The 16,901-nt window shown below is 38.5% G+C and overlaps 1 protein-coding gene across 1 annotated transcript; it reads right to left on the bottom strand.

Annotated features, from left to right (window-relative positions):
• Nucleotides 1-796: 796 nt before the first annotated feature.
• Nucleotides 797-16,799, bottom strand: LOC144659702 (pituitary tumor-transforming gene 1 protein-interacting protein-like). The gene is made up of 7 exons (XM_078520194.1): nucleotides 16,592-16,799; nucleotides 9,484-9,542; nucleotides 6,945-7,047; nucleotides 4,826-4,934; nucleotides 4,149-4,214; nucleotides 3,611-3,657; nucleotides 797-2,528 (listed from the first exon to the last, which is right to left on the bottom strand). Exons 1-7 carry the CDS (start codon nucleotides 16,782-16,784, stop codon nucleotides 2,449-2,451), a joined length of 657 nt encoding a protein of 218 aa, XP_078376320.1. The 5' UTR covers nucleotides 16,785-16,799; the 3' UTR covers nucleotides 797-2,448.
• Between the last annotated feature and the right edge of the window lie 102 nt (nucleotides 16,800-16,901).

The following is a 16,901-nucleotide window of genomic DNA, read 5'->3' as shown; positions in this document are numbered from 1 at the left end:
TCGATTTAGTTTAATTTACAACTTTTCAGCACGATTATCTGTTTATATTTTTTTTGTTCTTCCTTTTTGACGTCTACTGATCTCAAACTCCACAAAACACAAGCAATAAAAACAATTTTATTCAAGAGAAATTAAACCCTCAACCCTGTGGGATGGGTATTGAGTTATTTTCGTTGATATTTTCGGTTACCGGTATTTATGATCTTTTTATAGGGGTTAAAAATGAGTGTATTAGTATCACTGGAGGAGTGCTCGAGAATCTGAAGTCATTGTTTTGACATAAAACATGCTTACAGCAATAAAATTATTAACTAAACAGACGGGTCAATTCGATGTTTTCGAGCCCCCGGAGATTCGAGCAACGAGGTCTTTTTCAGAGGTGCTATTCATGTCACTGTTATACCGGGAGTTTCTGCCGGTAGGTATTTCATTGCAAGATGACAGTAAAATTCATTTGATGCACCGTGCGAACTACAGTTATTCAAACCTTAAAATTAATTCCGGGTGGTTAAGTGGGGCGGGAGAGGGGGAAAGTGAGGAGGGGGAGGGAGGGGCCGGGCTTCCTAGATTACGCCGCTACCGTTGTCAATTGACATAATTTTATCTGAGTTAATTTCTCATTTGCATCTTTTCAATCTCGTGAGAGACAAGATAACCCTGGGATATCGCCGAATGCATGAAGGCTGTTAGTGCCCGTCGAATACTCCCCTGACTACCAGTCAGCCAGTCGCTCCCATATTTCTTCCCTATGGGTAGCGTAGCGGATCCATTATGGGAAGGAAAACAAGACAGCAGGTCGATTAACCGTGTTTTATTATCTATTCATTCATTTTGCAGCTATTTCGTTACCGGAGTAATTTTTGGTCATGCAAAACGTTACACCTCTTTGTAACAACTTAAACAGCTTTTTACACGTAAATACTAAATAATTCTGAATTAAGCACAAGCATATTAAAGCGCACGAGAAGAACAAACACATTCATTCTTCTTATGCTGTCCTCACAAGGTATAAGCATAAGCAGGAGTAGCCTGAGTTTCAGACGTCCCTCTCTGGTCGCCTGGAAGCTAGCGACCAGAGAGGGACGACTGAAATTCAGGCTAAAGCAACAGCACAAGAAAACAAAATTGATCGTTCTTCTTGTAAACGTGCTTATGCTTGTCCCTAGTGAGAATAGCACAAGAAGAATGAGTGAGTTGTTTTTCTTATGCACCTACGCCTATACTTTTACTTTGTGCTTATACTCAGGTGGGCCCGTGTGTTGAAAGCACGATTAAGGTAATCCCGCGTTGATCGCCTTTCGAAAAACCCGGCCCTGTATAACAAGCAGATTTTTAGTAAATCAGCCCAGTAGGTAGACGGAAGTTCAGCCGGTTAACATGTAAGTATACGGGCATAACTTGGCCTAAAGTCCTGAAAAAACTGCATCAAACTTTTGATACCTAAAAAAAAATTCACACGATTTCTATCATGTACATTTATTACGATATCAAATACAAGGTTTTAAGTTTGTTGCCCTTCATCAGCAACGAGAAGTGGGTAATTTTAATATCAGTGTGCCGTAACAAAGGGTTGAACTGATCTATAAACATATTATCTGATACTTTAAAAAATACAATCAATTTAAACACTACTAAAAAATACCACCACTTAAACGATTAGAAATAGCGAGTAACAAAAGCTATGTAAAACACCTTTTTACTGTTAAATCAACCTGGGGAAACAAAAAAAATATTCTATTGGCTCAGATTAACGAGCTTCTACAAAAAAAGTTTCAGAATCAATCGAATATTCCACTGACGATACATTTCACATGAAGATACATAAGAAAACGAATTCATTAGTTACCTCTTGCCTTTGTTTCGAAACAAGTCCTGGTAGGTATTCAATTTCATGCAGAGTTAAACAGGAAAGGTATTGGGGCGATTGTTTATAGGAAGTCGAACTTAGACCTGGTTTATGGGTGAATTGGGGTTTGCACAGTGCTGCTTTACTACGGTTGATAGACGCTAAATCGTGTAAGAGTTGTTTGCCATACGAGTGTCGTAAAACCGACACCAATACAATTGCAGTGGCCAATCACAAGAAATACAAACAACAAAAGAACCAATGAAAACCACCACATACACAGTCTCAAGAGCGGGAAAACGCACGTGATCAGGTCACTATTTTACATCTGATTGGTTAAGCAGGTGGCGCGACTTTTTTAAACCAATCACTGAGCATACAAAAACAAACATTTGACACAACTGAAAACCGATCTACTGCAAAGAGAATTCTACCTGATTTCACGGATCTCCGTCTACGACTCGATTTGAAACCGAGGCAAAAAGGCAACTCGTCAGATCAATATCTAATTCACTTATACTAGTTAGAAAATAATGTATGCACCCGCGGAAAAAAGTCCCCAAAAATATTATTTTACAAAAGCGAAACCATCTGAGCATTCCTTATGCCACGGCTGCGTTGTCAAATCGGTGATAGCGACCATCTTCAGCCTCGTCTAAGTCAGCGTCTTTCCTATAGAGGCCTGCAAAGAAAAAAACTGACACTTAATAATGTGTTTTAGTTCCAGCAACATAATAGGCCATTTCCGAGTTACCCTTTACCTCTGTTTCAAAACGAGTCGAGTTTGATTTGCATGAAAATGGAAGTGAAGGTGAAACTCATTTTCTTGAGTGGTTTTGCACATAGACTCGTTTTGAAACAGAAGTAAAGGGTAACTCGGAAATGGCCTATTATTTTTGTATTCTGTACCTAAACGTAATCTGATTGGCTGATTCTTGTTATTGGCTCAGGCTCTCTGACTACCTTGTCGTGTAATAATAAGTACTCTTACAAGTAACAAAGACGTCACTGAAAAGCTGATTACAGTCAACTCTCTCTATAAAGGACACCTTCGGGACCACCATTTGGTGTCCGTATTAGAGAAAGTCCGTAATAGCAGGAATTATTTTCAGTAATTATTATTCGCCGGGACTTCTGCTCCTGTCCGTAATAACGGGGTGTCCGTAATAGCGAGGTGTCCGCAAGGCGGGAGTTGACTGTACCAAACGATACATTTCTCTCTGCAGATCGTACAGCTGTGGGAATAAGAGATGCCAATAGACCATATTGGTATTCTCGGCATTGGACTGGAACTAGCTTGCAATGGAGGCAAATGCGGGGGAATATCATTAAAAACAGCTTCAAGTCATTTGTATTTAAAAAGAAACCTTGCATAAGCCCCCATTGCAAGCTAGTTCTAGTCCAATACCGAGAATACGAATACGGTCTATTGCCTTACAGTCTATTGTCTTACAGCCAATAACATCACGGCAAAACTGACCAATCAACTTCAACGGACCAGACTTATAACATCATCGACTGACAACAACTTTTCACTTGACTCTGTAGATGACTTCCGTTCAGATTGTCGAAACGTCAGTCACCAACAACAGTTGTTTTCAGAACTACTCTCACCTGGACAACCACTTGTTATACAAGCTAAAGATTGCATTACATGACATAATAATTGTCGAACTAACAAGAGAGCTAAAATGAAACTCTACTAAATTTATCAATGACAAAAAACTCGAAAGTAACACAAAAAAAAAAACACAAAAATAATACCATATTTCTTTCTAATGTCATCATGCTTCTTCTGTCTTTCTTCACGTCTGCAAAGAGGAAAAAGGCAATAATATTCATTACAACTTCAGTGTAAGAGCTAATTAGAGTCTGTGTTAGAGTCTACCCTGACCTGTGGTTTCTGCAGCACTAAGCAACTGGATAGATGGGTCAGCTAGTCTACTCCCCCCCCCCCCCTCCCCAACCTGATACTTAATAAATCAATTCCCCAGTAAAACTGTATCCATCATATAACCTGGGGTGGGTATACAGGAGGCACTGCAATGTAGTAAAGTGTTTTCCTAAGAGCATCACACATGCATTGCCCCTATAGCCAAGTCATTAGGCTTAGAGTAGCCTTCACAGAGTAAACATGCAAAAGAGAGCTTCTATGCTAGGTACTGCTGCAGGTCGGGTGAGGAGGTTACAAATAAATACATGTATATTCTTAAAGTTATTTTTATTTATTTATTTCATATTTATTTTTTTGGGGGGAGGGGGTCATATTAGTGGTCTAAAAATGAAGCTTGGCTTAATTTACCTTTCTTTGTGCTTGATTTCTATTTCCTCTCGCTGGCGACGCCATTTGGCCTCTTCTTTGCCAGGTCTAAAAGGAATAATCAAATTAAGTATCCAGTAAGGCTCACACAAGCATACACGTGAGCCCACAGACAAAACTGAGTGTCTGATAAAGGTGACTATTGGGGTAATTTGGGCTATTGCGATAGTATTGCGATAGTCGAATTACTATCAAGTACACAATACTATTGCGATAGTAGTGACACTATTGCCATACTATTGTGATAGTGACTTTATAACGTTGTAATCATTTCTTTCTCCTAGAGGGGGTGGAGTTAATATTCGAACCACCATTTTGAACGCGGATAAGGCCCTGGAGACAAGCGACGTCTGTGAAGTTTGCTCTTATGGCTCGTTATACAGTACAGATTCTGAAAAAACAAACAGAAAGCCAAGAAACGACGGCAGAGAACAAGAGAGGCACTTTTCAATCAAGGAAAAAGTACTACTGACAGGACACCATTTGAAAAACTATGATAATCGTAACTATCGATAGTTAATGAAACTATCGCGATTGTTATCGATAGTTGAATTTGCGATCGATGCATCGCTATCAAAGCACTTTCAATTGCGATGCATCGATGTATTGTTACACCCCTAGTGTAAAAAGGAATGGAATAGTAAATAATGTTCTCATACCCTCTTGGCTTCTTCCTGCGACAACAGCAACAGTAGATGCAACATCCTAATGCTATGAGCAACACAACACCGGTCACAGGCAGGGCAATAATCAGAATTTTACCTGAGACTGAAAATCAAATAACAAAAATATAAAATGTTGGTCAAATAATAAATCCTAGTTTCTTCCAACGTGCCTGCCGATCATAAAATTTAAGGGGTGAGGTTACTTCAAGCTACCGGGTAAGTGTTGCTACTGGATTTACATTGTAATAAATGACTTTAAATAAAACTGTGTTACCAGTATTATTGCATATTCACTGTCTGATAATGTCAATGTGTGTCCATGGTATATGGCTATGTTTTTAAGGTTCAATAATTTCACACTTGGTACAATTTTGTATTTTCCTTTGTTCGTATGGGTAATCAAATGGTGACGAGTGAAATTAGGAAATAATTTCACACGCGTTTTGTCAAAATTCTTATAATTTCCTGAGCCTTTAGGCGAGGGAAATTATTAGAATTTTGACAAAATGCAAGTGAAATTATTTTCTAACTTCACGAGTATACCATTTGATTACATTTTAATATCATAGGTGACAAATTACGTTTGCAATCTTAGATGTTTTTGACTGGCACATTGCATCGCGAACTCTGAGCTTTGAAAAGTTGAAAGCAGACATTCTGCTAAAGTTCGCAAGGTTTTTTAGTCTTTGAATAAAACCTTTCAGAGATTCCTTTCTGCCGTTGACAAAAAGTTTCAAAGATGAATCAACTGTCGATTATTTCTCACATTATGACCATAGTTCGTCTTGAATGAACTGAAAACGGCGCCCGTGTAAAACGCTCAAAAATCCGCTCAATGCCATTTATGTACTTGGCTTGAAGTCTTGAAGTCGTTTTGATGTTTTGAAATATAAAATATCATCAAAAGTTTTAGTACATGGCCAAGGCTAGCTGGCTAAGATGAAATTCAAGCGAAAATGTACAAAGTTTAAGCCTTAAAACATCTTTTATTCCGGACGCCATCTTGCCGCTAACTACGTCGCCATGGCAATTTTATAATTTTACATGGAAATTATAAATTAACGTTGAAATTTCGCGCCAAAATTAAGGAGTAATTTGTCACCTATGATATTAAAGTGTATAATTATACTAGTCTAATGAATATAGAACAAAGAGAAATACCATGTCTTGCACCAACAGATATACATATTACACCGCAAAGTTTTTTATTGGTCAGAAGGTAATTTCCTCTCTGACAAGTAAGTGCTCTGATGTACACAGTACTTACACATGGTGACAGATAGCATAACTGTACAGCTAGCATGCACAGGCTTCTTTAAAACCTGTGACAATGTAGCACAGTCCATTGATTTATTAACCCTGCACAGTCGGTTCATAATCTGGCTGGCATTTTTTTGTCATTTTTTTTTTTTTTTGTAGTTTTTGTAGTTTTTGTTTTTTTGTCGGTAAATCATTCCAGACCCCTGCGGCCCAGCCGGCTCCTTTGTCATGGTCGCGCAAGATTTGATGTTACCTAGAGATCACTCGTTTAACATGGACACTCTGCTCTCTGTTTAGAGTGAAATGTATAATTTTGTTTCATTCAAGTGTTTTACCAGAAGAGAGGACTGAATAATCAAATAGCAAAACCAAAGACCGCTCGGACATGTCCAAGCTATTTAAAACTACCACTTTTTCAGACCCACACGATCGCTCGGCTGTAGCATGTACATGTATGTAGCTAATCATTCCTCAATTTTAAAAATATTTTTGTTAACTCTGCGCTCTGTTTGTGTGAAATATTTATTTATTCGAGCGTTTGGCTTTGAGCGAGTACAAGTCGTACAATTTACCCGGAACGTGTTGAATTTTGCAAAACAACGACTTGTTTTCTGGATATTCCAATTTTTGTTATAAGAGGTTATAAACTGCTTAAAGTTCTGTTTTGCCTTATGCTTACAAGTCTACTGCAATACTCCATATAAGAGTTAAATAGCTGGGGCCTCACGGCAAAATTAAACTCAATAAGGTCAGCTAGTCCTCTCCCCCACTAAAAGCTGCAGAAATATTCTGACTAGTGATTTGGTGAAAGCCATGCAAATTGGGCCATTAGATTACACAGCAAATAACTCACCAACACACTGTTTATATTTCCATTCCTGACCCTCACAAGTTTTATGTAGAACGTCACTCTCGCTGAATGTCATACATTTTTTGTTCTTCTCACAAAAGGCACACTGTGAACAAAAATAATAGATAATTTGTTATACTATCTTAATTTTGCAAGCATGTGTAAGCTGCATTATATATATATATAATTGGACACACTCTTTACATGCTTGCAACATTTACCACAGTCTTACAACCTTCCAAGTTAAGACCATTTTAGTTGCCATGGCAACTAAATTGGAACCAAAGTCACCAGCCTGGCGACTAAAATTGCGAAGAAGGATTGAAAGCGTCAGCTTAATTTCCCGGGGGGGGACTCGCATATGAACGTGACGGGGATGCTCGTCGTCTCGCTTAGGGGTGTAAATTTCAGATGTTTGGTCTCGATTAGGGTGTTCCGGGCAAAACGCCAATATTTTAAGCCATAATGGTCTCGTTTAGGGTTACACACGAAGAAATATACAAATATAAATTCTATTCTTAGTTTTTTGGTATCTTTTAGGGGTAAGAAAAGCTTAAGCCACACCCAGATTGGTCTCTTTTAGGGGTTCTTTTCAAAATTTCCGACGAGCATCCCCGTCCGTTTCATATAGGAGTCCCCCCCCCCCCCGGCTTAATTTAGCAACTAAAATTGTTCACTGGTGACCAACATTGAGCAGCCAGTGGACAAATGGCCACTAAGGACTCCAGATTGAGCGGTCTGGTTTTGAGCCCTGGCTGGGGTCATTGTGTTGTGTTCTTGAGCAAAATCTTTTACATGTACTCTCAAAATACATGTACCTCTCTCCACCAAGATGTATAAATAGGTACCAGTAAATTTACTGCTGGCGGTAACCCTGTGATGGACTAACATCCCATCCAGGGGGGAGTAGAAATACTCCTAGCTGTTTCATGAGATAAGCTTCTGCCTGATGGGTCACTTGGCTCAAACACAGACTTATGCGTATCTGTCCTTGACATAACTCAATACTTAAGAAATTTCTACTTTTATTTTTTTTTTATTAAAAGAAAAAAATTCTACCATTCCATACAGTGCAGTCTTGAGGTTTATTTTTATTTAAATTGTTTTGAATTTGTTGATATGTTACACTTCTGCCAAATCAGTAATTGTTATTATTGTTTTGCAAGGATATCTGGCATTAATAATAAAGAAAAAAAGGTTTAAGTTTGTCCCAATTTTTTATTTTATTTTGGCTAGTATTTAAACATTGTTTGTTTAAATGTGAGGCTTACAGCTGTACATAAGCACTACTGGCAGAGATGTTGCAGTGTGGACTGGAAATACCGGTAGTCTTTTTAATGGATTTAGCGGACTGGATAACAAGTCCTATATTACATGTAAATCAATAATGCTAGCAAAGAGATCCTTGCACTTGTTAAAGCAGTATCTTAGCATAGGAAACCTTCCACCCTTTCTACCAGAGTCTTTAACAAAATAGCAATTTTACAACTGTGAAATCAACACTAACAAAAAAATTCAATTTCATTGGAGTATGTAGAGCTTTCATCCAAACTTCAATGTATCCTTCAATTCCAAGCGAGATCATGGCACCCCCGGGCAAACTCCCAGGCATTTGACTTTTTTCAAAATGTCTGATCAAATCCCCCACTATGTGTGCCAGTTGCACAGTCAAATGCCCCACCAATCGGGGCTGAAATGACACTGTGAGATGGGTTTTTCTTGTTAACACTAGGTCTAAACAGACACTTGTGCCCTATTAAAATTTTTGTAGGAAAAGATAGAGTCATGAAACTACTTTACATTAACGTAACCAATTACTAAATTCATATACCTGCCAACTTTTTCTGGGTCAAAGGCATGAGATTTTTATCCTGAGAGTGCCAGGATTTCCGAAGACGATACAACTATTTCCGAAGTTTCCCAAAGACGTCCGAAGTATTCCGAAGACGTCCGAAGTATTCCGAAGACGTTCCGAACATATCCTGATTCCACTGCGTGGAGGTAAACACGACCTCGTTCCCAATGCTTTTCTTGTCAAAACTCTAAGATCTCGGGGGAAAGTATGGTCATTTACTCATTCTACATGGAGTTTTCTTTCCTCACATTGGTTTGAGTTAACATATTTTTGGAAGGTGTGTTGGTTATGGTTATAATAACCCACATTTTTCGACTAGGCGTGAGAAATTGGTTCGTAAGCGTGAGTTGGCGTGAGATCGAAGTTTTTAACTTGCAGGCGTGAGACTTATGCCTAAGGCGTGAGAGTTGGCAGGTATAACTTCATGGCTTGAGCTGACGCTAGCGTTTTATAGTATATGGCACATCAATCGATGGTCAAATGCCCGACCATTCGGGCTTCTGCTCTATCAAATTCCCCACTATCTGGGCCTCAGTGGCAGTCAAATGCCCGGGGGTTGCCCAGGAGGGGGAGGGGGATGATCTCGCTTGTAACTGACTGATACATAACTTAAATTTAGTACAGAAAATTTTACTCTATTAAAATGTTAACTAGTACAGTAATATGTGTAACTAAAGGTATCCTTACCCCATCCTCTTTAACACAGACGTCACATGTCTTGTTACTATACGGGTTACACTTGTCCACTAGGAGTACAAAAAAAAAAATGTTTTCAATTTCACGTACTAGATATAATTTATTAACCTGGATTAATTAGCAGTCCTGGATGCCCAGAGTGTGATAAGCACTGTCATTGATACACCATTTTAATAGGTCGAGAAGTCATTTTAAATATTTAACTTTCCGCGAATGACGTTGTTAATGAAATATTCATTTGTGCCTCGATGTATTAGAATGAAGTATTTACCATTGTAATAGGCCGAGTTGTCATTTTGAATATTTTATTAATGGCGTCATTTGGGGAAAAATAAAAACTCAAAATGACTTATTAAAATGGTGTATACATGTACATTGTCAGTACTGTACTCGTACAAATGAACATTAGTTTATTCCAGAGGGCCTGGATATTTTCTGGTTCAACCACACATTTGGAGGCACAGGGCACAACAGATGGCTTCACCATTAGGTAGAGCCTTTGAAATTGGGTGCACCAGCCATTGCTCATACATCCCAGTATGAATGTTACATGTAAGAATACTACATATAATATATTAACAGTCCAGAATATACGCAAAAAAGGGTATACGCGTGACGTCACGAAACCATTGTTCTCAGAGAAAATACGAAAAAATCGCCAAAAATATTCCGCGAAAAATACGTGGGTGCCGAGCCAGTCTTTTTGTGGCTATTGTCCTCTACATCCGGGCAATTGAAAATGCTGATGTGGTAGTGGACAGGTATTCAAACAACATGGCCGACTTTTGGAAGGAGAGGTGAGATACGAGGCGAGTTTTTGCGATTTGAAGATTGTTCTCCGAAGCGGCGTGTCCGCCATTTTGGACCAGATGTCACGGTAAGTGTGTGTTTTACTTGACTTTTTGATCCTCACACAATTTTGCCAGGGAAATGAACAATTTTCCCGAATTCGCTGACTTGTTATACTTCTTTGTGCGAAGTCTCCTGGTAGACCATTCCAGTTTATGGTAGACTTTTTTTGAAAATCAAGTGTTCATTGCGAGTCCCCCGCTTGCACTCACACTCGAAGTATTTGTGTATTTGTGTAGTGTTTAACCTTAAGCTTTTCGCGACAATGGTAATCTCTTTTGCTTTGACTCAGATAGAAATGTACTTTCGCAGGCAAAATCTATTATCAGCATGGATAATTTGTGGCTTTATCATCTGAAAAGACTCCCGGAAAGACTTCACTTTGCCGAAGCGATTAGTACAATAATCGTGAATATGGGGGATTATTGCAGGGATTTTCCTCACTATCTCTTTCCTTTCATTTTAAGCTGTACCGATAAATTCATTTCCTAAAAAAATATATTTATAAATGTGATTGGAAATATACAGTTTGTTGATGATGATGATTTGTGGTACTGGTAAATAAGCCTGCTATATACCAATATGAATATGCTAAGGAGGTGATCCTGGTAACCAGGTCACCAGTGTATATGATGCATATTGATACAAATAAATATTTGTACTTCTGAAAAGCTGAGAAATGTCTCCTTTTTATCTTTTTTCAGGTGCTTTCCTCAATCAAGAAGGCAAATTATTAAAAAGAATAAAGTTGTACACATTAATTTTGCCAGCTTGTATTTGTTGTTTTGTCACCATAACTTAATTCTGCGAGCAAAGTTCTCTTCTATTTCTATTTGAGAATCATGGTAAGGTGGAAAGGAAAAAATTCCTTCTTGGCTGCAAGAAGGGTGATGGGGTAAAGCCTGGTGTCATGCAAAGTGCATGACACCAGGATCCCGGTATCGCGATGCGGGGCTGATAATTTTTCATGTAATCGCGTTCACCACGCCAGCCAAGCTCAATGGACCAGCATTAAATTTCTCTTCCGAGCACAATATCCGACGAAAAAATCAATTTTCCTCCTTCTAAATAGAATGTAGAGGTATGATTCGTGCTCTGATCATTCGCCCTAAAAACGGGCTGAAAGTCATCTCGGCAAACCAAGCCAACCGGGCTAATGTAATCAGGCCCTAGGAGTATTTCTGCTTCTCCCTTGGATAGGATGCTAGACCATCACAACCCATTTATATCCCTGGGTGGAGAAAGATAAGGGGGCTAGACTGTCATGCCCAAGAAGAAATTAAGTTCCATAACAACAGAGTGAACATTTAGCGCTGTGCTTTTATTTCTTTACTCCAACAATTATAGTGCTGCCCTCGTAAACAAATTAAAGCTAGCCAAAATAGCATTGTACCAGAGAAGAACAACCCACAATCAAATAAACTGAACTAACCGCAAACTAATAACCGCAATTAAACAAGCAAACTGAAGCCGGATGTAGCCACAAGGAAATTAGAGTGGAACTAACAACAATCAAATTGAAGTGAAACTTGCTGTAACCAAAGTATAGTGTTTTTAAATTAATTTTTACACATCGTGCACACCATGATAAAAGATAAATAACGTACTTTGTGTAAGAATCTCCCTGTTCTGAATTATTGACTAAGACTCGTAAACCAGGGGACCTATTTATATTTAACACCACTCCAGGAGGTTTTTTACTGACAATTTACAACACAAATTACGTTAAAAAATTAGATAGAAAAACCCATAAAAATACGGATGCAATGACGCTAAATTTGTAATTGCAACAATTTGACATCGATAGAATTCGATGTAATTAATAATATTACAGATATGTAAGCTTGTAACAAAATAAACACTCAAATCAGTTATATTTTTAAGAAAATAGCTCGAGACGTCTACCCACAAACTTCTAATTTCTACGGAAAAAGGCCTTTCTTCAGCAAGAATGATCAAACCACAACAGCATTGTGTAAGCTTAGCAAAATATCTCTCTGGTATCTGTTTTAGCAAATATAAAAAGCTTTCATTTTCGTCAGTGCAGAAACTTCAAGCTTGAGCTACGAAAAGTCTGTACTGAACACAAGAATATAGAGTTTTCAGTGAGGAAAATAACCACCAAACCTACGTGTCCACTTATTTCTTATTCTTCTGTATAACTCGAGTACAGCCAGTGCACTCGACTTGTGGCAAGTCTATGCTCAATGAAGATTCTTGGAAAACCCTTCGTTTATGAGATCGATTCGTATGCGTTTCGATTCATCAAACTGATCTTTGAAACCATCAGCACGGTCGAAATTCCCATTTTTGCAATACAAATAGGGTCAAGAACTCTATTTCTGTAGAATATCCCAGCCAACAAACGCCAGTGTACCAAACACTAAGATTCGAGCTGCCACCGCATCGCCCGCCATTTTGATTTTGTTGAGCTCGAGTCGCTTTGTCACGTTGAGCTCGAGTCGCTTTGTCACGTGACTCGAATGTTTTGATCTGACTCCGGAAACAATGGATTCGCTACGTCAAGCGTATACCCTTTTCTGCGTATATTCTGAACTGATTAATGTATGCACTTTACCTATAAAAGCAATACAGTATCTGTTCACGACTACTTTTACCTGCAGTACTCTTTAAGTCCATATAATTTACAGGTTAAAGCAAGGTAAAATTACCATTTAACCCTTTCAGTGCTGAATTTCTCCAAAAACTGGGGTTTTTTTTACCGTTAAACTGAATTTTTGATGCTACGATCCTGGATTTCCCTTAACTTTACTTAAAAAGCACTTTTCCACAATGCAGCAAGATTTTAGGAAGATTCCATTAAAAAATGTACAAAAATGTACTTTGGTGCATGCGCATAAGCCAAAATTTGGACTTGTTTTTTTTTTTTTTTTTTTTTTTTTTTTTTTGCGAAATCGTTTCCATTTTTTTTCTTGCTCCTTTTCCTTTCGTTTCTCTTGGCTTTGTTATTTCCACTTCTTTCTACTGTATTCGTCCTTCCTTTAGACCAAAAAAGTTTTGATAAAAACATTGGTAAACCCTGTCAAGAGGACCTCGATCTTTTACAGGTGTTTTGGCCTTTTTAAGCACCGATTTTGCGCTAAAAAGTGATTGACTTTTTCTCGATTAGCTCTGTTAGGATGCGACCAATACGCAAAGTGAATAGTTCTTTGAAAAGGTCAAACCTAGCTCTATCAGATGCTTATCACCAAAATCTGCTGACTTTTGAATTAATGACGTCACAAGTGGTTCATTGACTGCTCCTCCAAATGTCGACAAAAGTCGACTTTAGCACTGAAAGAGTTAAACTAAACAATAATTTGATGCAGTAACTGTTATTAAATTGGCTAAAATAACCAAAACTGCAATTTCATCAATAATACAAAGAAATAATTGTCGCAACTTTCTATCTTTGTTGCCTTTCGAAATACACATATAGTTTAATTAACTCTAGCCTGCGTTGCAGACGAACAAAACCCCGGTATAGTGCGTCTGTGAATTACTGCACAAAAGCTTGTTCCGGCCCCCCGCGTGTTACCAGGGATTTCTATAATAACCTCTGATTGGCTTTTGAATAGGGCCGTTCTTTCGTGCGTCGTAATTGGTCGAGTGCATCATGAGAAACCATAGTTACGCGTTCGATGAATACCAGATACCAGATACTGTAAAACGGTCTTGTCATATAATTTGTAAATTTGCCGTTCTGTATTGGAATTGGTCATCCAATCTATTTTGCTTTTCACTTGTTTAGAAAGGGCACGATATGCTGTCAGTTGTATTATTTGGAGGCGTTTAAAGTTGAGTAGAGCCATAAGACATTGGTCTGCACGGCTTTCCGTTTGTATATTTTGCCCGGATATTTTGACACCTCTGTTTTACATTTGTCATATGTAATTACTATCGCGGTTAGTCTTGGAACATTCATATTTGCAAGATATTTTTTGAGCTTTTGAAATATTCCCTCTGGTCCTAAATTTTCCGTGAAGATGTCGACTACTTGCATTCTGCATTTGTAATGCCGGGTCCGGCTGTTTATTGTGTTGCAAGGTGTGTTGCTTCTCATCACGGATGACTGATGTTCGTTGTGTGACATTCTTTCACCACAAGACAAATGTAGATTATTCAACATTTATACCATGACCTTTTTGCTTGTCAGTTGTGTTTGCTTCTTGTCGTTATCGTTGTTTTCTTTTTTTATCAGATAGTTCGAACCGGCTGCTTTTTTACCGCTTCAAACGCTAATTCTCACCGATCTGGTCCGATCTGCCGTGATCGCCGCCAAGTTTGTTTTGTACCTGGTCTTCGTCGAAAGCGTAACTATGGTTTCTCATGATGCACTCGACCAATTACGACACACGAAAGTACGGCCCTATTCAAAAGCCAATCAGAGGTTATTATAGAAATCCCTGGTAACACGCGGGGGGCCGGAACAAGCTTTTGTGCAGTAATTCGCAGACGCACTATACCGGGGTTTTGTTCGTCTGCAACGCAGGCTAAATTAACTCTGGAACTAACAAAACAGGGTCCTTCAAAGATATGTATCTATCCCTTTCACAAATTTTTATGTGACGCCTTCTTTGGCTCTTGATTTCTTTTGCAGGGCTAAAAGTGCTGGGCCTGCAGAGAAGACATTAGTGAGGCCCTGCTAGGGCAAATTTCGACAAGTGACATGGCCCAAAAAGTAGCAACAGGACATTAAATATAATCGCAACAAATGACAACGATTATGGTAAAACTTAATTTCCGACAAGAACAAGCAATTTTCCTTCAACTTAATTACCAACAGCGACATGAAGAGCGATAAAACAGCGACACGGTACATTTTTAAATTGAGACAAGCGACATGAGAGCCCCCCCCCCCCACCCCCGCAGAGCCTCATTAGTCTCACTGACTGGCAAAATCTGAAATTTACCACACAGCATTTGCCACCCTTTAAAGGGACAGTATCACCATGATTTAGTGCTACTTAAAAATGCAATAAAAGTGTCAAGTATTAATTAGAAACCCACTAATAGTGGCCTGGCCTTGCTAAAACATACTGTTCATTATTGTTTAATAGTCATGAAAATTGTTAAAAGGTGGTTTGGCTACAGACGGATAGGACAGTAATGGGCCAAAAACTTACAAACATCAGGCCGACATTTTCAAGTTTGACAGTGTTACTTTAAAGAAAATCACTGATTACGTTTACTCGCACCTTGAAGAATGAATTTATTGCCTTTCTGTTGTTGTTCAAAGGTTATGTTGTTGAACACTGAGTGCACCCTCGTAATTCTATCATAGTTTACACAAAAACTTAGGAGACTTCTCATGATATTTATTTATTACTGCCCCTTCAAATATCTTTGATCGAGACACTAGGCTACTGGCCCATGTGATCAATGAATAATAAACCTAAATTGCGTGAACAAATAAGGTGTACAAATGTATGTTTACGTCACTAGCTTTTGGCCATGACTTATAAAAATACATGGGAACAGTTTCTATGAATTTTGAGACCAGTACCTTTAGGTGGGTCACTAGCTTAAAACGATCACAAAACCAAAGGAATACAATACATCAGTATACTTGACGACACATCAAATCTGTTCGCCTTCAAACGTCCTGCACATGCATTGTATCGGTACCAAAATCACAAACGATCTGTCACGTTGTTTGTATAAAATTGTACGACTCATAACTTTATTTATACGTGTGTATCGCTATTAAACAACTGTCACAACAATATCAACATGTACAATATTGTAATTATCTTTCACACACGTTTCAAGTAGGTGTTCTAGAATACTCAAACATCGCCATTAGACTGGCTTACCACAAGATGTTATTACACTGTAAAACCTTTGAGCTTTGTCAATTAACATCAAAAAAGCGATAGGAACAATGAGACCGGGAACGAAAGCTTAAGCTTATATGTGTGAATACTCGTGTGGCAAGTTGTCCATCGCATGATATTGGAGTAAGACATTTGTTATACATTCAAATCATTTCCCATTGGGAATACGATGCGACATGTTCAGTTCCTTTTAAATCGAATGCTGTTTGCATAAAACCATTACAAACGGCACAGTTGCTTTCCTCTAATTCAAGGCTACAAAATTCCGCGCTGTAATGTGTCTAAACCGATCAGATTATTACAGAAAAGCCATGTATCAAACAGATCGCGATCGACCTTCGTGACCGAGCGATATTGAATTCCTTTGAAGAGGCAACGACTTTCGAGCGAGTGTTATTTTCAATTTAACTCACCGGCAGGCGGACTTTCCCCCAATGAAACCTGTAGAAGGCACAGCTGAATCAAACATAGTATTAACAGGAGAAAAGCGGTGGATACATTGCTTGAATGCGGCATGATAAACTTCAAAACGTAGAGTTTCTCTTTCAACAACTTGAGGAAGATTGTTTTCCGTACATGTGCATTGTGGGAAGATGATGACGTCATTACCCTACTCACGTTCGTTCACTTTCGCATGATATCCAGATGATATCCTGGATGTCATCGCAAAGCGTAGCTTTTGATTGGTTAAAAAGTAGACACTTTTGTTTCCCTAGTTATTTG

This window comes from Oculina patagonica, chromosome 7 (genome assembly GCF_052425735.1).
Source record: "Oculina patagonica isolate OP01 chromosome 7, crgOcupat, whole genome shotgun sequence".
NCBI lineage: Eukaryota > Metazoa > Cnidaria > Anthozoa > Scleractinia > Oculinidae > Oculina > Oculina patagonica.
This window is presented reverse-complemented; position numbering and strand designations above follow the sequence as displayed.

What these genes read in the sequence shown, in the direction of transcription:
- LOC144659702 (XM_078520194.1), bottom strand. Translation starts at nt 16,784, where the DNA reads ATGACGTCATCATCTTCCCACAATGCACATGTACGGAAAACAATCTTC. An exon ending in TCTGTGTTAAAGAGGATGGG is followed by an intron (nt 7,048 to 9,483) that starts GTAAGGATACCT and finishes TTTTGTTCACAG; the next exon opens with TGTGCCTTTTGTGAGAAGAA. An exon ending in TGACATTAGAAAGAAATATG is followed by an intron (nt 2,529 to 3,610) that starts GTATTATTTTTG and finishes TTTTCTTTGCAG; the next exon opens with GCCTCTATAGGAAAGACGCT.